Source organism: Falco naumanni, chromosome 8 (assembly GCF_017639655.2).
Source record: "Falco naumanni isolate bFalNau1 chromosome 8, bFalNau1.pat, whole genome shotgun sequence".
NCBI lineage: Eukaryota > Metazoa > Chordata > Aves > Falconiformes > Falconidae > Falco > Falco naumanni.
Window position 1 is genome coordinate 49,157,851 of NC_054061.1, and position 26,846 is coordinate 49,184,696.

Below are 26,846 nucleotides of genomic sequence, written 5' to 3' on the forward strand. Positions count from 1 at the left end.
AATCTGTTACATCTGCAGGCAGCCAGCATATTCTTTTAACTGCAGTGACAGTCCTCGGGCACCGTGCACCAGTGGAGAGTGACAGAGACATTTACGATCTGCCCCTGCAAGCCCGGCAGAAAGATGCCCCATTTCAGCAGCAGCAGTAGGTGCGCTAGGACTTGCTCTGCAGGGCAGCCCGCTCCTATGCCTCCTTCTCCAGTGACTGAATTTTCTTCTTTGACATTTCTACGCACCTGGGATGTGATTTCTATGCAAGATATTGTCTGTAGGTGTACCGGTCACATACAAGCGATGCTCCATGTGTCTTGATTTTGGAAATACAGTAGCACTTGGTCTGATGCAAGCCCTTAATCCCCTTGTTTTCATCCCTTTTATTTGGGAACAAATAGAAACATACATACCTCACATATATATATGTACGTATATGTTACATATATGTATATATAGATCACAATGGCCACAAACCAATTATGAGTTTGTACGTTTCCCAAAATTAGTATGGAAATGCTGATTTAGCCTGGCCCCACAATTTTATGGAGTGAAAAGCCACCTCGTCCCTGAGATCAGCCCCACAGGTGCAATTACACCCTCCATCTGTGTTCCAGAGAACGCGAATACAGTATTGCAGGCACAGCCTAATGCATGGTAATTGAGGACCTCTCCTGGTTTCTACAACCCTTCAAAAATGACAAAGAATGGCCTCACACTGACACCAGGTGGTTCCTCTGCACCCTCGCATGCAGCCCACCAGTCCCATGGATTCTGTGGGTCAAGATTTCTCAAGGGGTCGCTTAGTCAGCATTTCCTCCCCTCCTTGGACTTTGTGGGCACAAATACCTGGTAGAACTTCTCAGTCCAGACCAAGGCAAAGAAGGTGCTCAGCACCTCACTTTTGTCTATGCCTAGATTGCTCACCTCACCGAGCTGCATGTCCACATTTTCCTTGTTTTTCTTTTACTGGGAAGGCGGAGGAAGAAACCCCTCTGTAGCTCCTGACACCCTTTCCTAATTTCAACTCAGTCTGAGCCTCAGCTTTCCTAACACCATCCCTGTATTTTGGGCCAGTATATTTTAATATATTCCTCATTTTTACCTTGTCTTGAATTCTATCCACTGCACACATCATCTTTTTGGCACTGGAGCGCTGTCATGGGGTCCCGCTTAGCCAAGACAGTCTTCTGCTACAGCTGCTTCTTCTCCTGTATCAGTGTGGGTCACACCTGTGCCTGGAGGAGGTTGCCCCTGAAGACCTGCCAGCTCTTCTGGGCTCTGTCACCTTCACAACTGCTTCCCACTGCATCCAACTTAGCCAAAGACCTGTGGTGGATGCTGTTTTTTCATTTGTTTTGTTTGTTGTTTTTTTCCCTGTTGTTTTTTTAATTCAAAAATTCATTTCAGCTGGGGAGAAAACCCCACCAAATCAGGAAGAAGTTTCAGATAAGTCAAAAAGTACTTGACTGACAAAATCAGCCAGAATGTTCCATAAGAAAGAAAAGTTCTTTTTCCTGTTTAGTGGCATGAGTACATTATTTTTGTTTTGATATTCTCATTTTTGCTGGAGGAACCAGAACATATTTCTTTTAGGATTGGCATAAAATAGACATCATTATTTGGCCATTATCCTCTTTGGCCAGGTTTGTTTGCTTGGTAATTTCTAAGTGATTCGAGTTCTGAGACTCTGAAAATCAAGCTGCTTTGTCTGTGGCTCAGCTACACCTTTCACTGCTTTCTGAAAATCTGCAATGTGTTTTTGACAGAGAGAGGATCATAAAACTGAATAACCCTTCAAACTTTAGGGAATTCAAATTGCCAACCAGACTTCAGTCCTGGGTTTGGCAAATGTTAACACCGTTCTTTGGACAGTGAAGCGGGGTGAAGGAAGAAGTGTTAAATAGGATGGGGAGCTGCTTTAATTACTTGAGATGGGGAGCTGCCTTAATTACTGATATTTTTTTTCCCCCCCAGGAGACATTTTATTCAGGAGCACTTGTTTTTTTCATATCTTGTGACACTGCTTAGCCTTGTAATCTGGTGCTCTGGTCAGATGGAGAGAAGCAAAAAGACAGCTGTTGATTAAACAGCATAGATGTTATTTTGTGACTGCAAAAATGCCAGAAAGTTGTCCCATTCGCACTCATAATTTATAAGTAATCTAGAAATATGCTTTGAGGGAGTGACTTCATCTAAAAAGAATTACCAGTTCAAAGTGTATTAGTGCATGGCTGCTGAATCTGGCTTGGCATTAAGGGTTTCTTTATCAGCATTAATTGGATTAAATTACCTGCAGTGAAATACGAGCCCTTTGAGGAAAAACAATTCTTGTCCTGCTGGCTTCAGAAGCACGAAAAGGAGGGGGTGGGGAAAGGGAAAAAGAAACCGAGCAGCAGCGTTCAGACAAGCTTTGTTGTAAGGCAGAGCGAGGGAGAGCTGGAGCACGCTGCAGGGATGCAATCATCGCCCGCGAGCGGTGGGAAGGGGCTGGAAGGGGTTAGCTGTCAGCTCTCCCAGCTGAGGAGCAAAGCCCCAGCCAGGGCGTGACAGCGCGCAGCAGCAGCTGGGCTGGGCACAGTGGGAACTGGGGACCAGCGGGATGGCTCGGACCCCAGGAGCCACCTCCGCACCAAGGGCAGGGCAGGCGGGGGCAGAGCAGCCGGAGAAACGATCCAGCATCAGGACGGTGCAGGCACAGTGCTTCAGGAGGCTGAGGGTGCCCACAGCTTCAGTTACCCGCCGCCTGGAATAAGGGACACTGATGGGACAGGGTAACTCTGGATCAGCATTTGCAGTCCTCCCTGTTTGCCACTGAAGCTTGTATAGTTTACATGGAACCAGTAACTTGATGTTTCTAAGTTGGATCTCTGTATGTACAAACAGTATCTTCTAAAATATCCCCCATATATCCCCCCAAATACCCTGGCTTTGGTTTGGTTTGGTTTGGTTTGGTTTGGTTTCTTTTTCTGCGAGCAAAATCTTAGCGTCTGTATTCGTTGCTCGTCTTTACCGCTCTGCTTCATCAATGAATAGAAGCGAACCCCAAAGAAGAGCACTGGTGCCTAGTGATCACTATTTGAGAAAGCTGAGACCATGAACTTTGTTACCAGTGTATGAAGATTGAAAAGATGGGAAGGAAATACCCTTTCTAATAAATTAACATTACCATGGCAGCAGTCGTAGAAACGGCTGGGGTGACCTGAATAATAAGTTTTCACTCAGTCTCTAGCAGAATGCAACCTTTCAGCAAAGAACTCAGATATTGCTAAACAAAGATACTGGGTATGAATAGATTCAGCTTATAAAAAAAATATCTCTGTGGATATAGCTCCACCTCCGCTACCTGCTTATCCTTTGCTTTCTGTTGACAAAGGGCAGGGCACACAGCTCCAATAACCCTGCTGGAGAGACGCGAGCGCTGCTGTAGCGGCCCCTCTCTGGAGTTATTTTAGCTGAGCAGGAGATGTGGATGAATGCACCACTGTGCTCCTGGGCATGCCCAGCTCCAGCGCCCAGGGCCTTCTGACCACTCTTGGCAGCCACTGTGGTGCAACGTTACGTGGCTAGGTAAGCTTTTAATCTAAGAGTATGATTGCTATCATTGAACTAGGTATTTTTATTACACCAGACTTTTTTTGTGCTGTAAACGTCTGACGCTTTGTGCATGAAAAGTCTCTTTTCAGGAAAGCCACCAATCTTTTCTGTCACACATGTTCTTCAGCTACTGACAGGAATTTCATTACCTGTACATCGATTTATGCTAACTTACTTTGCTGTGTAGCTGGGCACCTTACTTCATAACGCTACACATAGGGTCAGTTAACTCTGACAACCTGATGCCATCAGCACACCCTGAGGCCTATGAACAATGGCACCAAGCCCTGTGTCCACTTACTGGTCAGTGCAGGAAAGCCTGCGAGCCCTCGCTTCCAAATGACACTGTGGCATTAAACGACTGGCAGAGGTAAAGGCAGGCCAGAGAACAGAGGCTATAAAAAGTAAGTAAGACTGATAGTTGCCTGCTACTTGAAAATCAGCGAGTAATGCTCATTGATGTCATTCCTCTCCATTCCCTCCAATTTTCACTTTGATTATTGCAGTTAAACCACACAGCCAAAAGTTTTCACTCCTGCCAAAAATACCACTCCATGAAACTTCATCATACTAGCTGTGTATCACATGCCTTCTTTTCTGTCCGTAACTTTCCCTCTTTCATCTTTGAAATGTTCCCTAAAGAAGGCCACATTCTGGCTCCCAGCAGTTCCTCTCTGAAGTACTGAATAGTAGCTGCTAGATGGGTACTGTGAACGCGCAAGAAATGGCTCTGCAAGTCCAGAGGTAAACACAGGAGACAAATTCGCCCTACAAACACAGCATCATTTTGAAATGAATGTCCATTAACCTAGAGTTTGATGAAATCATATTTAAAGTGTTTGTCTTACTAAAGGGGGTTGCTAAAGAGGCCAACTTGGTGGTAGCTGAGCACCCTAAGTGTTTCTCCATGTGTCACGGTTACTTAATTGGAAATGGTTTGACTATTGCAGGGCACACCAACTGCAGCTTGCAAGCATTAATTTATTTGCTTGTTTTACGTCTGAACAACAGTTTCCCAGGGAACCAAGTACTCTCATTTGTGTGGGGAAAAAAAAAAAAAAGAGAGAGGAGCCCGGAGCCCAGCACAGAGCTGTGATGGCTCCTGTTGGAAGTCAAGCCTTCCCTTGTACGACCCATTGTAAGATCCGGGTTGCAGCTATTTGTAACTTTGTTGGACTGGAGTAACTTACGTTGTAAGATCCTGTTTGCAGCTATTTGTAATTTTGTTGGACTGCAGTAACTTCTGTTGAAATTTTTTTTTAAGTGATGCATTTGGAAAAAACTATCTCATATTTTGGAATGGTGTGGACATAAACAGTAGCATCTAGGAACCTCCAGGTTAAGTGGTGCTGGGACCACAACTCTTGAACATACACTATCAATTCCTCTCACTCACAGCTTGAGGTAATCTGGCTCTTGCCCTGTAAACCTTTCTGCATACAGGGTCCATCCCTTTTTTGAAAATTGTGCTTCTACAAGTGTTATGACAGTGGGGTGCTTGATTATCCAGCTGCTTTTATCTGAAGGAGCTGGGCTGCAATTTCTCCTCCACAAACAGAGGAACTGATGCATAAGGGAAGCTTTTTTTCTAAGATTTAGAAATAGTGAATAGAACTATGTATGATCTACAATGAAAGAAAAAATGTTTCCATGTTACAGAAGTAATGTCAGAAAACCTAATTCAGGCTTACATTTTCAAAATCATGCATTTTTGACTAACAGTGATGTTACCACTACAACTTTTTTTGTCAAAAACTAGGGGAACCAGAACCCAATCTTGCGTGTTTCCTGTTTAGATTTTCTTGAAAATAACAACCGTTCATCTCTTGTCTCTCCTCTCTGTCATCTTTTTAGCTTGATTTTGACTCCTTTTTTTAGCTCGAATTCTATCACACCAAGGTGGAGTGGAGAAGGTGGGATTAGGCCCACTCATTGAGCCTGCTTGCTTGTACTAAACACGGGACAGGAAAAATAACCTTGCAATTTGATTAGTTTTCATAGAACCTACTTCATTTGCTGGCTGAAACCAATCAGCAGCAGGAACTTCACAACTTTCGTCAAACCTAAACTTCTAGATACCCCATGGTAGGTATTTACCCTTTACATCCAGCCCCACATGGTATTCAGAGGTCAACAGAATGCCTTCTCCATGTGAGAAATGATCCAATCTGGTCATGGCTTCAGCGCCAGCATTCCCCCTCTGTTGGATGCAATGCCGTCTTTGTGTCAGGACAGCTCTGCAGGTCCTGTGCAGACTACAGGGATGCAGGCTGGAAAACACCTCTGGTGCATATGGGAAGGTGTGACGGTGGGGCACTGGGTCCATGTGAGCAATGGCTTTCAGCAGATCTGTCTCAGAAGGTTGAAGTTCTGGAAGAATAATTCCCATGTCTACTGTCTAAGCCTCGAGAACTTTTGACTTGCTTGAGATGGTCAGTACTAATCTGATCAAGGATTACCAAGGGAAAAAGAGAAGAAAACACTGTTCTGTTCTACAAGGCATCTTTCAGCAGTATCTTCAACAAAATGTGATAGATTTCCTAAGAGCCTGTATTTAAAGAAGAGAGTATTTCTTTTGAAAATACACCATAGTATTGGTTGAACTAACTGAGGTTTGTGAAAAAGGGCGTCAGCATGGGCATTAAAAAACTTGCCATTAGTTTGGAGGTTTGACTCTTCCTTCAGGAAAAAAAGAAGTGACATGAGCTAACTCAACTTTAACCATGACTTCTATACTTTCAGGGATTAAGCATCTGAAGAGTCAGAGTGAGTCAGCGTTTCCAGAGGAAGAAGAGGGAGTCAGCGAACGGGAAGAGGAGTGGGGCCATTAGAGAGCGTGACGCTGCCTCGAGCGCCGTCGCGGAGTGACTGAAGCGAGCAGCCGTGTGTGTCACACCTTCCGCCACCACTCGTGCCCCCATGCCACCGCGCTGGGCGTGCTGGCGGCCCTGGGAGCGCCCTCGGCTGGGTTTGGCAGCCATCTGCAAATGCGTTCTGTGATCCTTATATCTGAAGATAAAACAGCTATTTTAAAGTCTTTTTTCTTTAATTTTCTATGACTTAGAAATGTAACTTGCAAACATGTTAGTGACCTGACCTCAGTACTGCCAGAGCTTAACTACTGCGTGTGAGCTGTACTCTAAGGCCTGTTGTAAATAAAACCAACTTAAAAGCTACAAAATAAATAATACGTACATTTAGACAAGACTGTATATTGTACAGTGGGTTCGTCTAACGTACAGAGAAATGTTCGTATAAAATGATTTTTTCAGCTAAGGGCAGCTTTTACCAGTCTTGCTAGTTACTTGCAGTAACGTAAACCGAAACAAAGCAAGCAAAGGTGACCCTTAGTCTAGAGAAAGACGCAAAGGCTCTTTCCCGTGTTCCCTGGATATGCAGCGCTTCAAGTACTTGTCTTTCCTTTGGTCTGAGGCTGCTTAGTCACATCAGCCAAAATGGTTTCTCTTTACACAAGACGATTGCTATCTGGAGGCATTAGAAGAAGTTTCAGTTTGGGAGTGAGCAGGGTGCCCCCCACCAGCTGAGCCAAAGGAAACGCTGCGGTTCCCCTTCATCACCCGCAGCAAACACAGGGGACAGCCGTCTGCAGCGGGGGGCAGCCCGCTCTGCACTTGCCACAGTTTCAGCCAGTAAATGGTACCATATCAAGCTGTGGTGACTTGGCAGGTGTCTGAGCCTTAGGGTTTTGGCTGAAGTTTGGCGTGGTCCATCCATCCCAATATCATTATTGGTCACACCAAGCAAACTCTATGGCATAAAATGAAATAACGTGGAGAAGGAAAACAGTGTTTCTTCAAAGTTGCATTTGATAGATCATTTCCTTTGCTATCAATGGCCATTTTTTAAACCAATTCACTGTCATTTTGTATTAACTGTTTGCCTTTGATACAAAGATTTATCATTGGTTCAATTTTCCACTCCTTTAAGTTTCTTTTAAAGGCTGAACTAGTTAAAAAAAAAAAAAAAAAAAAAAAAAAAGAGAGGAAGTGTATGAAAACACAGAGCCTGCTGTGTATGCCTTGCATGGTGATTTCACTCTCAATCCAAGGTCTTCTGCAAAGACCTGCTAACAACAGGATCTTTCAACAAGTGTTTTTGGGAGTCACCTCTTTGCCCTCCGTCTGTATCTGTCCTCTTTGTTGCCATTCTCTGTAGAAAAACTGCAAACAGGATCCGTGGCTCCAGCTCGGCACGGATATACAAGAAGGACTCTTCAGTTGCACAGAAGCAGCTACAAGACTTACAGGACTGAGGATTTTTTCTGCCACAAACAACAAAAAGAAGGAACTGACCCTTCAGAAAGCATTTGAATCGCCCAAGGTTAAGACTGGATTGGTAGCAAGAAGAGCTGGGCTCTGGTCCCAGTTACACCACAGCTTTGCTTCCACACAGCACCAGGCTCTTCACGTAGTTGTTCATTGCCACAATATGCCCAGTTCTAAAACAGTTGTTGGTGTTTAACCTTGCACCATCTATCTGTGTTAGCTAATAAAGCACTTTTCATATTAATGGCTTTTTGCTGGTTATTAGTACCCACAGGCTTGAGATGAGAACTGTCTAGGACTTATGGGCAAATGAAAAAAATGTGCGTCACTTGAAATACTTGATACCAAGACACGGTATCAAGCACTTTGGAATCAACATTTCAAAGACAACACAAAACACCTGATGAGAGCCTGGAGAATTCGTCACTAAACATCCTCACTAAACAGTTTCAGGATGACTGTTGGACTTGAGGATGACTACACTTTATAAATAACAGGGGGGGGGGGGGGGGGGGGAAGAAAAAAAAAAAAAAAAAAGAAAGATTTAGTTTGGACTGGAATCCGAGTGTTTCCAGGATTGTTACTGCAGCAATGAGAGGAAACAATTCTGCCTTACAGCCACGACCCAGAGAAAGACCTTATCAAGGTCTGATAAGGCCTTGAGATAGCCACCCAGTATTTAGATGCATCTCTAAATCCAGGTCTTATCAGTTCCCCATTTCTAAATATTCCACCTGTGTTCTATCCTTTTAAAAACACGTTTCTTTCTTTCTTGACCTAAGGTTATGCACGCATCATGTCTGAGTACAGGAACAGACTCCTCCTTTCTGGCAAACGGACAGGACTTGTTGCAGAGATTTTACTATGGATCCATCTTGACATCGTTTGCTGGTGGGACCTCAACTGAAGGATGAAGTCACGATGCACGTTTTTTTATATGACAGCCATTTTTAGCTTAAAAAGATAAACAAACCTTGTTTGTCTGAGCTTCCACTTCTGAGGCATACAGTAAGTAGATCTGTAAGGAAAGAGTCAGTAAAACAACAGCACCCAGAAAAAGTGCTTGTCATGAAGCAGAGCTGAAACTGCAGTGGACTGTCAGTGAACCCCATGATAGAAATATCCAGATGTGGGGAAATTAGAAGGGAAGCTCAGGAAAAGCAGTCTGCTTACCAGACTAGGTCTTTTCTGGGGTTTGGCACAGCCTCTGACATTTGAAGACAGCAGCCTTAGAGAGCCTCTCATATGTTTTGGCGTGTAATTAAAAGCTGTGGTTGCCTCACAGCATGATGAGCTCCACATAGGTTCACTTGAACGATGTATATCGCTTTGTGGAAGTCAGTGGTCAGTCATCGTTGCCCAGCATGCTGACGTCACCAAAATCATGGATTAAAACCAAAAAATCCATTAATGTCATCTTTTGTTCTAGTGTAAACGTATCAGTGGGGGATTGAGAAAGTAGACAAAAAGCGAACATCAAGTGTCTCAAAGCAAACGTCAATATGGAAACACCTCAAAGAAAAGTTGCAGTGACATGTTCCCCGTTTGAGCTGTCTCCTCTCACAATACCTGCTCCTGCTGGAGAATCTTACAGGTGTGGTACAAGCAGGATTTTTAGAGATGGGTTGTATTACTCTATTTTCCACAAACAGGCTGACGGAAAAAGAAAGCAAAAAAACCCTACACAGGCAAGGAATGAACATGGGTCTTCCTTCACGAGCAATTCCGATTTGTGTCTTTTTCCCCTTCCCCACTCCTCATTCTTAAAATCTACTGCCCTTCCATGCTGTGGCGTTTGCTGTTGTTCTTGCTTTCAAGGTATTGCAGGAAATGTTATTTGCCGAATTGAAAGGAAGCTGTCTCCTCGGACTGATCTCGGTCTTTTCCCAGTATCCCTTAACTCATTAATGTGCAGTGGTTTAAAGGCGTTTTGTTATTGCATTTTACAGCCTTGTTTCTTTTTCTTATGCCATACTTGTTATTCCATGACAGGTTCTTCCCTTCAGAGAGATTTATTGAGACATTGTGCTAATAAGTTACTTGGAAAAATTCCATGGTTTGACTTACAGGATGGTATATGTTGTTTATTCTCCAGGTGCAAAGCCAGATAATACTTAAGTAGATACAAAATAAGAGCCAAGGTATAAAACTCCTTTCTAAAACATAATTTCCACTGAAGTCAGAGGAATTTTGCCTGAGAATGGCCACAGGTTTTGGCCAACAGCATATTTTCTTTTGGAGAAATACAATGTGTAGTGTACAGGGAAGCTTCTCTTATACTGTTATCAATTTAATTACTGAGTTTCTTGTTTGGTTGGTTTGCTTGTTTTTTTTTTTTTAATTGCCATAAAGCTGTTGAAGTCTTCAGCGGCTACCCCACTGTCTTCTCATAATATCATTATTTCTCCCTGCTAATGTAAACTGAAAAAATCACCACTAGTTCTTGCACCACCGGTGTTATTGTACCAAAACTATCACATCCAACACAACTGTGTCAGCTCCACGGTGGGCTTCAGGCAGAGGTTCTGCTGCCCATGCTTGGGCCAGGGACTCCCACGGTGTCCAGGCTCCAGGGCAATCAGTAAGGAAGGGAATTCCAGTCAGTCTGCACTTCCCCTAACTGACTACAATACCGAGGGCCAGGTCCCAGGTCAGTGGTGGCTTTTCCTCTTTAAAAAAAAATAAAAAAAATATTTTATTCCACAAGGGAAACTGTTGGGTCTCTCCCCAGAGCTGGTCTGGGTAGGCTCTGGTGCTGCAGGTGGCTGGGGAGGGACCTAAGTGTGGCTCCTGCAGGCTGTGGGCTGCTTTTGTAGGAGCCTAGCAGCTGGCACCGTCCAGTGCAATGTCCCTCCTCAGTGCAGGGCTCCCTCCCCTCATTTTCTTTCTCTTACAGATTGAGACACAGGGCTTTTGATGAGGAACCTTACTCCTGCAGTACACAAAGCATCATCTATCCCCTAACCCTGGGGGCGCAATGTAAGGGCATATTTAAAACACGCTGTCCCTAAAACTCTCCTTTCTTCCTCTCCCACAGCATTCCACGTTGGCACTCAGGCCCACATATGTTCTCTTTTTCTTTCCTTTTTTTTTTTCTTTTTTTTTTTTCTTTAGCAGCCTAGTGCAATGGTAAACTGCAGCAAGAGTTTCAGTTGTTCTGTTGGTCCCTGACACCTGCAATTACATTTGACCTTTTCATGCAGAGCATTACACTTGGCAACAAAGTGGATGCTAAATGACTCCCGTGCTTTGCTGTATTCTCTCCTTTATCCTCCAGTTAGGACAGCAGCACTTTGGGCAAATCTCAAGCAAGCTATTCGTGCACCCTCTACTAAACCTCAGGCCACTTGATAAAACGCCACTAATCTCCAATTACAGCAAAGTTGGCTGATGGAGTTTACACATGTTCAATGCCTGTATTTTTGCTATAGAGTTTTTTGAGTATTTTTTGTTTGGTCTGGTTTGTTTATTAAATAATCTGCGCTTTTTAGGGCAGAAAAAAACATTTTGTACTACTGCTAGGCCAAACACGCTCTGTTTCAATTTTGTAATGATTCATTTGCTTAGTATATACTGACCCTTAGTGGTAAGCTGAGATCTGAATTGCATTGCCAAGTCTCTAAATTTTGCTTTTCTCTTTGGTCCAACTGTTCAGAAAATGGCTAGAATATTTTCTGTGCATCAGGATACTCTACCTATGTAAATAGCCCACATTGCCTTCAACAGACATAATAGGCATGTTAAAATAATGATGACAGGTGTTATTAGCTCTTCTGAAGGGAGGGCTTGGGAAGCAGGAGTGTCGAAAGGTTATTCCAAAATGCAAAACAAAAACGCTGGCATTGAGAAGCAATACTCTCCACATAATGAGAAACAAATAAGAACTCAGTATCTGGCACTAACGAACACCTCAAGCTAACTGTGGAATGAGTATTAATTAGGTTTCCAAAATAGCATCTTTCTGAAAAGCAGCTGAGGTGTAATATTGCTCCTTATTAATCAAAGCAATGGGACAATGTGAACTCTGCAAAAAATAAATGGTTTGCAGATGGCTGTGTGCATCTTTAATAACGACAGAAGAACAAAAGTTACAGCTTTAAATGCCAGAGAGCCTTTCTGCATCTTCTCCTTTTCAGAGAGCGATATTTGCAGTTTTCGAGGCAGTGAGGAAAGTGTGTTGGTTTCTTATTACATTTTCCCTGCAGCATAAATTCTGTTGATGTGCTTCCCTAATCATGCTAATTATACTGCCATATGTTGCTCTCATCTTTCTTTTTCTCTCCTAATGGGACATAGATTCTCTCTTTTGAATATGTCATTTGTTTATTACATTTATCAAGGGTTTTAACATTATATGGGACTTTTAATTGCTTTTTTAAACACTCAGCAGATTGAATATTAAAAACAGACATGAAGGTCAATTATAAATAATATTTAAATTGCTCATGCCATTTTCATTCTCTAATTTACTGGAAAGATCAGCTCTGTAGCCCTGCTCCTGTACCTACTATTTACTTGAGAACACACACATTTTCCCCAGAACTACTCTGGCTGCAATTGCAGTTCCGCCCTGCCCCAAACTACCTTGTGACTAACAGAATAGGGGTCTTTCTCAGACAGGAACACTAAAATAAAGATGCCTCATGCATCATATCATAATGCATGACATAAATATGCTGCCTTTCATTCCAATTGTGAACTACTAGAGTACGCCAAACAATAAACGTGAATGTTCATTTCTGACTGGTAAGAAAAATACAGTTCTCTGTCAAAGGAGAGAGGCCCCAAAGAAAAGGAAGCACAATGTCAATAAAATAATTTTAAATGGCTTAAAGTTGAGTAGTGCTTTGTGCCAAGACATTAGACCCTCAGAGTACCCTCCACTGTAGAAAAAAATCAGTAAACCAGCTGAATACAGAGAAAGCAAGAGACAACCAATGACTATCTAATTGCCAAATTAACTCCTGGTATAATGACAGTGTCTCTCTTGGCTTTTATGGAATTGCATCATAGGTGAATTTGACCCTTTGGCTTATTGAATTTGGATGAAGATAATCATATCAGGCATATGCAAATAAATAGCAAATGATTTCATGATATTTGATGTTTGTTCATGGTATTATGACACAAGTCCCGAAGCCTAACTGTAATGAAAGTCCTGCCAGAAGGACTTTGCAGGAGTCCTTCTTAAAAGCAGGAGTGTTGCTTTTAACAGCATCAGCATTAAGACCTATGTGATGATGACACAGGTTTAAACCTACAGTCCAAACAAATGTCAAAAAACTTCTATTGTCCTTAACTGTGTTCCAGCTCAAGGCCAGTTTGTACCTACCATTTTGATTTTGACCGCCTTACTTACGTAGAATTTTATATTACTTCAGTTTTGTAATAGTTATCTATACAGGATGTTACAAATGCATAAACCTCATCAGCTTTAAAGTTCATATATTATGTAACTTGTCAGAAAAGCACATTTGCTTCAGATATTATCTATCCAAACTCAGCTGATGGAAAATTATCCAACATTTCTCCACAAAATGTCTATGAACAAAGGACTTGCTTAAGCACAAGGGAAGTATTTTGCAGCCCAAAACAGTCAAAATCCCAGTTTTTGTAAGAGAATTTTCACATCTATAATTTTGTGGCTGTGACTTCCTTCTTTGTTCCCAGGGGACTACTTAGACATTCACAGTTTGATAAAACTTCTGAATGTTTGCCCTGGGACATGGAAAAGAGGTCTCTGGAGACCCCATTAAATAATAAAATGAACAGGAAAGTAAAATTATCCCAGGGAAGTGGCCTAAATGTTTCCACAGTGTGTTTGACAGAGGACACTTTCTTTTCCTCATAGTATTAAATGCCATTTCCACTCACTTTTCCATACTGGTTTAAAAAGATGTGATTTTTCAAAGAATGATTTAAAAGTGGATGCACCCCCCTCTGAGACAAAGCTTCGTCTGCTAAACTAAAATTAAAATCTCTTTGAGTTGCTTTTGAAGAATGTTAGTCATACATACTTTTCCTCTTTCTCACTTAATAGCTGTGTAGTATGTTAAAAATATAAATTTTAAGACACTTACCAGTGGGCATCTTGCTTTATCTGCTAATTTGAAGTTATCGCAGTAGTGGCTTGTTTCATTTCTGGCATCTAAACAACAGAAGAACATCCTCTGCACATGTAGCTGGGGTAGCATCTGGGAAAAAGGAACTGCAAAGAATGTCACATAAAGTAGTTGTCTTGATTTTTTTCCCATCACGTACCTTGTCAGGATTTGCTACAGGTCTAGGTCAATGGAATTCTTTCCATTCACTTCCAGTCTGGGTAGGAAGGGGCCCTGTTTACTCCCTGGCTCCACTGAACACAGACGATCAAATTTACACCATGCCATGGAGATGCCTCTGAAAGTCGTACTCTTCCTGAAAAACCGTTGCTAACATGAACAATCCCAGTGACTCCATCAATACCAACCTACGGTAAGAATTTTTTTGGGGCAAAAAGAAGTTATATTGGTTATGGGTTTCTTCATAGAAGGGCCATTTTGGTAGTAAAGGCTAAGAAGGCAAGACTCATGTAAAGAAATTGTTTTCAAGAGTGCTGTGGGGATGCATGTGAGCTTGTACAGCAAACTGGCACAGTTATGGTAAAGTGCAGAGTCACAAGTGAGTGAAAGGGTTGGAAACAACCATTTATGCTCCATCACAGTTCAAAGACAATCATATGCAAATGAGCAAACAAGCTTCAGGAAAGCAAATTTGCAACTAACACTCAGGAGCTTCACAATCCTTGCCCTCAAATCAAATTTATTTGGGAATATCATCATAGGAAATACGGACAAATACAGCAGAATAAAAACACACAGTTTTAGATTGCCTTGTTGAAAATTAAATAAAAAAATACTGGCTAGATCATAACTCATAACAGTATTACGTAATATATCTGTCAGATATCTCAAGATAAAAATACAAAATAAAACTCTTGAGGGCTAATCTATAGCTACAGCTCCTCAGTGTGCTCAATGCAGGGGTACATGCCCATAATGCTGTGGGAGAGATGCACATACACACACCATTTCTTGTGGCCCCATGCAGTGTTTTGGTAGCGCAGCCTTACAGGTTTCAGGGATAAACTATTGTTCAGGGAGAGGCCTTCTCAAGAAGCCTTTCTGCCATCTGAACACAAATTTCACCCAAGGTCAAAGCCTTAACTAACATGTCTTGGCTATAACAGTATTCTCCACCAAAGAAAATTTCTCCTCATCCAAACAACACATTAAGCTTTGGGTCATGTCCAGGTAAAATCTTGCTATGAATAAAGAAAGAAAGAAAGAAAGAGAATCAGCTGGCATTAAGGAAAAACTAAGGACTCTTCTTGTGTTTCAGTAACAACTACCACAGTGATTAAAACTGAATACAAATGAGCAAATAGGATTATTTATACACGAATCACATTTCTATATTAATGAAAGAATTCTGCAGGCAATGAGTGCCCTCCTGTGAGATCAGGATCTCCTAGTTTCTGCAGTGGCAGATCTTGGTGCCGGCTATGATAACAGGACACTGAGAGCTCCGAAGGATGCTCCGAGTATTCTGAAAAATCTGTTATAATTTCTGCTTGTATTTCCAGGAGAAAATTCTTGCAGAATATATAAATCACAATGGGATAGACACACAGAAAAAAAAAGTCAAGCTCAGCTATGGTAAAAGTCTGAAATTGAAAATACAACAAAAACATTAAATTCTGATTGCTCCAGACTTTCAGTCTCAGTGAATCATAAATTACAACGTTGAAGAACACTCTAGCAAACAAATACCTAACTGGCCTAATTTTTAAAGGTATCAGTCGTCTTTTGTTCTTTTCAAATTTGGTGGGAACTGCAGATGCTCAACATATCTGAAATAAGGTCTGAAGTTCTCAGATCTTAAACAAGAAGATTTTCCACTGCCGCAGCTTACCACAATTTACAGTTAAAAAAATCTGATATGACCATTATGTTTCTTCTTTTGTCATAATGACAATAAGAAGCCAAAAGATGGTTTACATTTTATTATAAAGAAGGGAGAGAAGAAAAAAAAAAAAACCAACAAAAAACCAAAAGAGTCCAACATTCCCAAAAAGGATGCAAAGGTGCACGGAGTGGTTCAGGCTATTAATGAATTGCTCAAACACTAGCAGAGAATATATAAAGTCTTGACTCTTAGCAAAAAATATCGATTGCATTATAACATATATGATACAATTTCATTCATTAACATTTCATTCATAAACTGCACTGTACAGGAATTTGTCCATGCTAAATACAAGCCCTGGACCAAATACACAAAACAATTTAAATGCACTTTTTACATCCTATATGCACAAACATTTCTTAAGTTAAAACTATGCACGCTACTTATGCATAGCGTGTATATGGCTTACATATTCAATGACAGGAATTCCACCTTTTGGCATGCCCTTATCCCAGGGCTCGGAGCTTGCACCGTTCCCAGCTCAATTTCATTTGCTCCGCTGTCGGAAAAGAGACAGTCAGCAGGTATGAACGTGTAAGGGTCCCTCAGTCTAGGGTGACTGGTTTACGATTCCTTCTTCAGTCAGGACAAAGTGTGCCCTGGTTGAGGTTGAGCCTGATGCCTGTCGAGCTCCGGTGAGATCCCGCAGCAGCAGGTGAACAGCACACAGGTCTGTCTTCCACCAGCCTCTGCACAGCGGGGAGTGCCACCGCCCCCGTGAGTCCTCTTCAGAGCGGACCTCGGCTGATCATAAAGACTTTTTGGTCAGTGAGGTAATAACCACAGGGTCCAAAAAGGAGAACTGGGAGTGCAGTGACCCAAGCCACCTGAGCACCTACAACACCAAGGGGAGCACAGAACTTTCCTGGCATGTTCCAGCAGAGGGAAATGAGGTTGGCTGCAGCTGCGTGGGACGCCCAGGCAAGCCAGGAGGGGTCACATGCAGCTTGAAGGAAACAGAGATGAACATGGAGTCTCTTTCTGGGCACAGCACAGGCTGGAGGGCTCATTCTGAGGCTTCTTGCAGAGGTAACTGCCCGTGTGCTCTGTTTTCGCTGCCTCTCAGAGAAAGATGGTCTGGTGTTTTCTTTTAATGAAACAAATGCTAGCAAGTATTTTGCAGGATCCATGTTGTCACCTTTGCATTTGAGACAAAATATGATATAAGGCCTCAGTGTCACCTTCCAGTTCTGAGAAGCAACACAATATTTTGCTGAACAGAAGCAATTTTCATGTATTCTTGTCATTGTCCCTTCTACCCTACAAAACAGTAAGCACCAGCTTCATGGTAGGGCTGACACCATCGGTGATGTCTTCCAAAATACTACAGGACTGAGGCCGTTTTAATCTTTAATACTGGATGCTAATTAATTAATTTTAAAGAGATATTTCAAATACTGATTTGTTAAACACCAGTTCTTTCCGTATGGCAGCCGCTGCAGCGGGGAAGAATCATCATCCACACAGGCCGGTTGGTGTAACTCCACAACTTCCCTGCACAGTCTACATATTTTTATTTCCAGATATTTGAAGAAAGCTAACAAGTAGGACTTTTATGTTGCATGCAGCATGGTTGCATGAACAAGTATTTATAACAACATTTCATTTTGACTTTCCATCTCCACTGGACGCCAGTAGCACTGCCACATAACAGCAATCCTGGGCAGATGATAAATGTCGTGTTTTCTCGTCTCATGGTTAACTGGAAATCTCTGGTGTCAGTGATGCAATAAAGTGAGGTCCAACTTTGGCTGAAAAAATTATTTTGGCTAGTTTAAGAAAGCAGAATAGAAGAGGAAATAGCAACAACAAATACAACTGAAAACTTGCGAGTTGTTAAGTGCCTTGAGTTGCCAGCTCAGGGTTTTACAATTTACACTTTTGATCATTTTGTCCAATTACTCTCCATAGAAACAGGATGATACAAGAACAAGTTGACACAACAGCCTCTGAGAGCACGGGGTAGGAACAGCTAGAGTTCTTTTCTCCTGCAACAGAGGTCAAATGAAAATTCATAAGCAACAGATTTTTAATACTACTACTTCCAGTATTTAATATACATCAATCAAGGATGTTCTATTGCATGATCATTTAGTCTGACATTAAGGATGCAGAGATGTGAAAGTATTGGTTTTGCCTTCTTTATATTGAATGGCTTTTATGGGGACATAGAAAGTGGGGTATACCATGTCCCCATTTCAAACCCTTGTAATAAACCCACAACTGGAGTAGAACAAAGAGGATAAGAATAGCACTGAGTCTTTATAGTATAAAACTCTCCACATAATAAGAAATAAATGATAAAATTACCTGTCCTGCCTGCAGTGTCAGAAGCTTTTAAGAAATGGCAAATCTAGTTCTGTATCAGTGCTTCTTTTTGCTCAGTGGCTTTTACTAGATCTTCTGACTTCTTACAGTGTTTAGGCTCACCTGGAAGACAAACAAATGTGATTGGGAACCTGAGTGAGGATGTTAAACAAGAGAATCTGCACAGCCCTAGACAGACAGGAACTTTTTCCTCCTGACTTATTTAAGGTTAAAATGAGGTTTCAGTCACTGCTTGCTTTAATTGCTTTTTCACCAGGTAAGCATAGGATTGAATTAACTAATCATTATGGTTTATCCATAGGCAAAAGATAGAATGAAAGCAATAGATTACAGCATGAAACAAAATTATGAAGACATTTATACCAGTAACTGTTAATAAAGTGGGTTCGGTTTAGGTTTATTTTATCTTCCAACTTACTGAAAGTCAAAATTCATCCTCTGCAGTGAAGTGCTGTTTAAATCCTCTTTAATGTAGGCTTTCAGAGTCAGCTTCTCTCAGATAATGAAAGATGCCAGTGTCAAGTTCCAAGAATTTAATTAATTCAATCAGATAGGAGGAGCAATGACACTGAGTGACACAAGCAGCTTTCAAACTAAGTATATACAACACGACTTTCAAACTGACAATCATAATATTAAGCTTGTGCTTAAACTATTCCTTCAGTAACTTTGAATGAGTACAGCTGAGGAAATTATAAACTGAGATAGTAGGCATGGGGACAATGCAGCAAACTTACAGTACCATTTACTATCTACATAGTAACTTCTCAGTTTTAACCAGTTGATTGAGTGATCCCACCAGTGATTAATAATGCTGAACTGAAAATATGATAAAAGAAAAGCACAGAAGTCTCAGAAGTGGAGAAGATAAGCTGGGAGAAGCATAAAAGTTATTAAAATCACAACAGAGGCAGGGAAAGATTTTTGAAAGCCAGAAAACAAAGGTACAAGCAGTTGACAAGTAATGCAGATGATGACATATGATCTGAGAAGCAAACTGAAAGACAGCAAGAAAAAGTTGAAGGGGCTCACAGTTTACAAAAGAGAAAGGGAAAAGAGGAAAGGTAGCTCATGAGAATGAGAATAAGGAAAAAAGAAAATTAATAGCTATGAATTCACCATGACTTCATTGTAAGTAAGGAAGAAATGCTACTGATTTTACCCTTCTATTATTGCCAAGAACGGGTGCTGCCACTCTGCAACGTGGCCACCAGCAGATGGGCCGTATTCCCCCAGGCAGCATTCTTCATTGTCTCCCTTATTTTACATAAATTTAGTGTAGGTGGAATATAGACAACCAGTTCTCCAAAAGCTTTTAAAGTGTCAAAATTGGATTAATGTGAATTAAAACAACGTCTCCAGATCTTTCAGCCTGCAGTTGTTTTTGGACAGCTTTAGCAAAACTTTTACTACTATCCATAAAAACAAAAAAGGGGTGGCGACAGGTATGATTGTAAAACCTAATGATCTAAATATTAAAATTTTATACTTGATGTAAAATGGTTAGTGGAATTTTAGGAGTGGGATAGGAACGGTTTGTGGAGGCCTTAAAACAAAACCATTATGTTTAGTTTTCATAAAAACTAGACATTAATTTCTAAACCATATATAACTTTCTTCCTGTCACTGCATCAGGTATTTTATGTGATAAACTCTGCCTTACAAATGGTTGCTAATGGCTGTTATCTTATAATCCCAATCCTTTTGATAAAGACATCATTTGGTCTTTTAATATAAGTTCCCTCCATCCTCATCCCATGCACGAACATGGATGCCTTCCCTTAATACCAGGATCCTGATGTGCCGTTGCTCTCTTTAGCCACACAGCGTGCACAAGGGATGCTAGCGAACCAGGCACGCAGCCACCTGTGCCCACTTTGCACGGATCCAAAGGGTTCCACCCTCAGCTGAGCACCGCAGGGCCACCGCCGCACTCAACAGTCACTAGCATTGCACGGCACGGATGACTGCTCGACGTCGCCTGCGTGATCATAAATCAAACGGGCATGTTGTTGATGTGGGTCTGTCCGCTGCTGTTTAACCCGGTTCTCCTCCAGGGCTTTGAGGTACTGCCTGCTGGTGACGCGGAACGCTTTGTACCACGTGGTGCGAGCGGGTAGTCCTCTACTGCCATACAGAAGTGAAGTTACTGATGATCTGTTTTATCACAGATTTATTATCTCCTTTACATTTTGATATTATGGATTAATGTGGCTATCATCATGAGTGAAAAGTTAAAAGTGTGCCAATTAGCATTTATAAATCATTGAAACAGGGAGTTGTTTAATTAAACATAAGCAGTTTTTAACATTAATGTTCTAATTAATAAATCACTCAGGAGAAAAGGAAAATAATCACTTAAAAGAAATCACGTTATAATAGTTCCACTTAATCTTGTAACATTCAATTAAATGAAAGTGAGATGATGGAAAGGACAAAGGTACAGTGGAGAAAAACGACTTTCAGTCCTAACCCGAGTCCTTGTAATAGCAACCCTGCGGCTCTCCCTCTGCACTGCCCAGGACCCAGGGCAGGGCTACTCCTGTCAGTAAAACACAATAGTCTATGAGAACTAGACCTAGAAAAAGATGTGATATGAGGAGAGGAAAACAGGCCTTCTTTCTTTTTTTAATGGGGAGCCCCCTCACCATAGTACATCCAAATATTCGGTGACAGTCACCAAGAAAGCAGGTAGATCATCTCCCTGTATTCCCCAACACTGTTACAATTCAATTGCTTACTCACAGAGAACCAAACTGAGTTTTCTGCTTTTTATAAAGGACAGAACAATGACAGCTAACATATGAAAATTTAATCTGAATAACTTTATTGCTTTTCTTCTTACTTTCTATCTCATTCTCCCAGCCCCAGCACCCACAGGTGCTTAATTCTCTCTCCTGGGAGTGAGCAAGCACTCTGGACATCGCTTTAGCTTTCTACCACCCATCCTCAGTATGGAAAGCACAGAGGTAGAAAAATCTCACACAGAGAGTGCAAATAATGTCCTGGTAGATGTATAGTGCTGCTTAGAATACTCAAATAACTCTAACTTGGGAATCAGGTTAAAAAATGTAAGGTCGTGTGTACGCTACCTTCTGCTTGCTTGCAGTGACATTCCACTGAAAACCTCTGACCTTGGTTAAAAGAGTCCTGTCTGATCCGCTGGACATCAACAGAGGTGCAAAAGTGACACGTGGGGATGCTACCCATGCTGTCTCTCCCTTCTGAGCCAAGTGCTACTGCATCATACACAACACACTCACCCTTGACCATCCCAAATATCACTTACACAGAGAAAAAGGAGGGGGCAGTGAGAAGAGAAAATAGACTGCTGTGCTCTTAGTAGTTATGAGGCTTCTACACACACTGCAGCAATGAAAACTCTTGCAAAAACACTAATATCGAGTATCTACATTTAGAGAACAACAATGGCAGTTAATGGATTCCCTCCATTTAGAAAGATATTAAATCATTTCACCACGGTGAAAGAGGAATGTGAAACATTTTGGCCTAAGTTTTCCCTTTGGTATTGAATATTGCAGGCTAGACTAATACTAAACTCCTGCATTGCCTTTCTTTTCAGTTATCTTTAACATGGTGGCACAATCTCTGCAGAAGTACTTAAAGCTGCTGCTGAAACCCATATTAATTCATTTTTTCTCAAAGAACCAACCTGAGCCTCACCACGTGTTATTAGAAAGTCTGCTGCCCCAACCCCTGCGTGCTACAGTGATGTAAATACCTGCAGTATACTTTTTTTTTTTAAATTGGCAGGCACAGAAAAAGCCCGTATGTCATTTATTTATATCATCTATGACATAGTTGAGAAATTAATATTAGATCTCCTCTGTGGTTTATTAGAAGCATGAAGTTCTGTGAAAGGGTCAGTGCTGACTTAAAGGATTATAGTATTTAAAAAACATACAGATTTCTCACTATATAGTAATGGGGCTGGTCTGTCCTTAGGAAAGAAAGTTTTAAGAATATGATAGCATATCCCTTTGTAAATAATTTCAAAAGTCCAGAAAATATTCAAAATATTTTTCTATGACATTTAAATATTGGGAAAATAGGGAAAAATGCAAGAATGAAATGTCATTAAAGTATAAATCAAGCTATTTAATAACATAAAATCAGAATGTAAATGATATTCTGATGACCAATAAACCCCTACAATGGAAGAAGGTTCAATGGAGATGGGCAAGGGCGATGTGCCCACCAAGCTCAGGAGATAATGCAAGGGGTGACTGACTAGAGCTTTTGCAAAGGAAGCTGACGGTCTCAACACAAAGGGGAGAGGGGGGTGGCCTTAGGTTTAGATAAGCACTGATAGTGGAGTGGATCCAGTGGATCCATTATATCACAGACACGGGGATTGACCAGTGGTTTCTCCTTGCATTCCTCGGAAGAATGTGACTGCCTCCCCGGTTAGCCAGGCCAGCAAAGAGGGAGTGAATAAGTGGTTCAGCCAAATACAGAGTATAAAAACTAAACAGCTAGCAAAAGAATTCTGAAGAGAGCAGTGGGCTTGAGCTGGCTTCAACCCCTGTATGCCTTACCGGTGACTGGGGACACCCAGCGTCATGATGGTGAGCATATTCTGGACACTGGTAATGGGACTCGCATCAGCATTGTGACTGAGCTGTGTATTGCTATTGCTCTGTTTTGCTAAGTGTAACTTACATTTGTAGGGTGCTTTCAGTATATTTTGTATCACTCTGCTAAATCAGAAATCCCATGTAACATTAACTACCTTCATATAGGTAAATGTTACATCCTTCACTATTACATCCTTCACTTGTGGAATACCTAAAAGAACCTGGTTAGAGAGTATTAGACACTGACATTAATATGCTACAGAAACCAGGCAAAACATTCATCAAGCTCTCCGTTTACCTGGGTATTTATCTATGCTGGAAAATGAACACAAATAATCACTGAAGGAGATGGAGGAGAGTAAGCTCAGCATACCACAGTGAACAGATGTTTCACATAAAATGACAACTAAAAAAGCCTCCAAACATCAAATGCCTTTAAAAATAACACATAATCAGTATCATTACCCTATGCAGAGCAGCACTCTACTGAAAGTTTGTGATAGTTTAAATCAGAAATCCAGCTTCACCTTGTGGTTTTCTGGCTTGAGTGACTGACTTACGAGGGGATCCATGAAATGTTTGTAAGACTAAAAGAAATGCAAACTTACTTTCTGTAGGCTTAAGCTGGCTGACCAGGGATGCACATTTCCATCGGAAAAATTTTAAGGATTCACAGGTCTAAATAGGTGAAAAGTCACTATTCTAGAATGCAAGATCCAAAGAATTTGGAACGCATATATTCTCTGAATTTCCCATGACAACAGCATTTTGACAATATAATTTTTTGTGACAATATGATTTCCCATGACAACAAGTACCGCTGACTACATTTGTTCACAAACCATATCAGATGAACAGTTTTCAAACTAATTTGGAAACCTGTTCAGAGCAGAATTTTAGAATGGCAGGGCATGTGTTCAATCAACAGCATGAGCAGTAGCCTTTATTTTTCACACACTGTCACCAGCAGGAAAAGGCACAGTTTGTAATAAAGGAGGGATAGGAGAAAAATCCTTTCAGTTCCATTTCATTTCCAAGGATCTTTATACAGCAGTTTAAGCTTTTCAGGCACGGATGTTAAGTTTCAGTAGAAAAACCTACATTTCTCTACCAAAACTTTCCATGGCCATCAGCAGCAACTGAGATGTGTGCTGCAAAACCTGCAGTGGCTCAGATGCAAGTTGGGGGATCCTAGTAAGGGATATTGGCTCATGACTCTGCCTCTGGAGTTGCCTTAAAAATAATTTGCTGCTTCTCTCACTGTGCAATTAAACACTCAATGCAGTTATGTCTACTGCTACATCTCCCCTCTTTCTATGACTTGCTCTAAGTCCATGGTTTAAGTACCATTGCCTCTTCAGTGACCTAAGAGCTAAGCAATGACATTGTATGAGCTCTGATTTTTAGTTCAGGACCTTACCAATACTATTTATTTCCACTAAATAATTAAACTCTTATTTCTATTTTATTATTTATCTGAAGGCTTTTTGAATATTGCCATCTCTAGTGAAGGAACATTCTTGGATTGGGGGAATTCACGTTATTAAATCTTTTTTACCATCTCCAAGAAAAAAATAGCTTCCAGATCATGTTTGCCTTCGGAAATACACCATTGCAAACTCAACCACTTCTTATCCTTTTCATAAATTTTGCAGTTTGAAGTATTAAAATACAAGGCATTCTGTAGAAATTTCCCTGCCTTATAAATGAATGGGATTAGCTTTTTCTAAGATAAGAAATCTCTGTTCTCATAGGGAAGCTGGAATGTAAAGACTGACAAGGCAACAGTGTGCACTAACTGCATGCAGACTTGTATCTGACACCTCAAACAGCATTTTTGTTGTTCAGCCATCTAAAGACCCCCAAGTGCAGCTACATCCCAACTGCCTTTTGCATAGTTTGAAAGGTAAAAGATGCAGCTCTTCCTGCCCTGTTCCTCGTCCAGGAGATGGGAAACTTTTTTTAAGGCACTTAAATTTCAAGCTGGGCTTTAATACAAAAATTGGTGCAAATAATACATGTCAAAAGACAAAAATGTCAGTTATAAGACAACTTCAAATGCTGTGAAATTAATTTTACTGTAAATATTTTGATTTAGGACCCTAAATTAACCATCTGTTATTTCTGATGGAAAAAACCTGTCAACAATAAAAGCATGGAGTGCTGGAAAGCAGAACTCTAGAATAAGTGGGAGTTCTCCATAAAAAGCATCTTTGAGGAATATGCCAAGTCATATACTTATGTCTAAGCTAAGCCTTATAAGCACTTTGGTGTTGCTGCTCAGACAATGCCATACTTCTGGTACAATATTACAAGGCTCCCTGTCATAAAAGCATTAATGAGCTTAGCATTTTAATTAGAAGCGAGGAAAAGAAGTGTCATTACCTGCCTTGATTATTCTTATTACCCAAATACTTCAAAGCTTATTCTAAATATAAGCAAATTCAGAAAATAAAATTAAAATGAACAGCACCTTTCTCTTACTTTGGTATCACCTATTCCTATTGCTTGGGTATCTTGCCTTTGATACTGCGTTATGATCACCAGATACTAAATCATATTCAGCTTATGATAAAAAACTTATATTCTAAAAAATATTCTGACATGATAAGGATTTTCTGGCTGTTTCACTTGTCCTGCAAACTAGTCAGGGGACTGATCTTTCTGATGAAGAGAATGACAGTCCCATGCCTACAACAGTTAGCATATTCCATCTACTTAAATCTAACTCTAAAGTTCACATTACAGTTAGTACAAAGGATGTGGTTTGCAAAATAATAATCATATTAGGTGCCTAAACTAAGGGGAGTGTATTTTAACAGCATAAGAATAATTACCTATTCAAAGAGAAAATGTTAGATAGTTCTGTTTTGAAAGTTTACCTCATTCTCCAATAACAAACTGCTATTTAATTGCAAATACACATCTTTAAATCATTAAATGACTAAATGATCATCTTTAAATGATCAAAAATCATTCTTTGCGTTCAACTAAAGGTCTTGGTATTGTATGTAAGAAGTTTTCTTCTAGATACCAAATAGCTAATATCAAGAAGATGGTATTTGCTTACATCAAACAGCTTTTAATTGATGGTTTGAGGACACTACTGTTTTCACACATGCCTGATGGTGTGAAACTTACACTGGTGGTTTGTACAACACCTTATTACAATACATTACTGTCGATGTTTGACAGGGAGATACCAGACACTGCTGCAGCTTCGCCCTGGACAGCTTCATTAAATTGACTGGTGCTCTGTGATGAAGTATTACCATTCAGTGGGTCTGTATTCTGTGTTTCTTGCTGGGCATCGGTGAGATCTTTCTGGTTCGGATCAGAGTTAGTGCATTTTTCTGAGTTGGATTCATCACTCAGAGGAGTGTCGAAAGAGACTACTTGTAGGACGATGGATCTGGGAGGACAGGCTGTACCATCGCCTCCCTGACTACTCTCATTTTGTATCCTTGTTGTCTCTTCCTGTAACTGTGCCTCTGTGGAATTTCTGCTTTGGTCTGTTTCCTGTTCACCAACATTTTTCACAAGTTCTTCTACAAAGAGGGAACAAAATATGTTAATTAGATAAGAAGGATATGCCACAGTTGTTTGATATCAGTAGTGACTGATAGAGCTGCACACGGGAACACTGTGAACATCGACTTTCTGCACGAGGACATGTGCACTGGTGTGTTTAATATGAGTCAGATTCTTCTCCTGATTACACTATTGCAACTGAACCATAGTGGTCCGCTTTCTGGTTTGCTCTCTAATTTGTGCCTCTTTTTTTTGGCCACAGTACAGGCAAGCAGCAGCATCAGACACACTGTAAGCTGAAGGATGGGAGCAGGAGGACCCCATGCTGCGGGCACGTCCCCCAGCAGTGGTGTCTGTCGCCACAGGACTAGGAGGAGCAGAGCTCATCAGTTCTGCAACAGAGAAAGGGCATGGAGGGGAGCACCTTGCTGCAGGATGGGGGAGGCATCAGAACTGAAGGAAAGGCCTGGAGAAAGTTGGTCTATCAGTCTGGAGAAGTCCAATGCCA

General features: G+C 41.0%; 2 protein-coding genes across 7 annotated transcripts in view; one reads left to right on the plus strand and one right to left on the minus strand.

Annotated features, from left to right (window-relative positions):
• Positions 1 to 8,118, plus strand: part of PPP1R1C (protein phosphatase 1 regulatory inhibitor subunit 1C) — a 53,406-nt gene extending 45,288 nt beyond the window's left edge. The window contains exon 5 of the mRNA XM_040603803.1: positions 6,331 to 8,118. Within this exon, the coding sequence (XP_040459737.1) occupies positions 6,331 to 6,419 (89 nt within the window). The 3' untranslated portion in view covers positions 6,420 to 8,118. The remainder of the gene's footprint in view (positions 1 to 6,330) is intronic.
• The window catches only part of PDE1A (phosphodiesterase 1A), a 249,915-nt gene that overhangs the window by 9,948 nt on the left and 213,121 nt on the right, over positions 1 to 26,846 (minus strand). For 3 of the 6 annotated variants that reach the window (XM_040603799.1, XM_040603796.1, XM_040603797.1), the window contains 3 exons: positions 26,080 to 26,355; positions 18,192 to 18,311; positions 14,655 to 17,869 (listed from right to left, as the gene is read on the minus strand). In XM_040603799.1, the coding sequence (XP_040459733.1) occupies positions 18,235 to 18,311; positions 26,080 to 26,355 (353 nt within the window). In that variant the 3' untranslated portion in view covers positions 14,655 to 17,869; positions 18,192 to 18,234. Of the gene's footprint in view, positions 1 to 13,954; positions 14,083 to 14,654; positions 17,870 to 18,191; positions 18,312 to 26,079; positions 26,356 to 26,846 lie in introns of those variants that run through there. The other 3 variants (XR_005829343.1, XM_040603798.1, XM_040603800.1) reach the window with 3 other exon arrangements.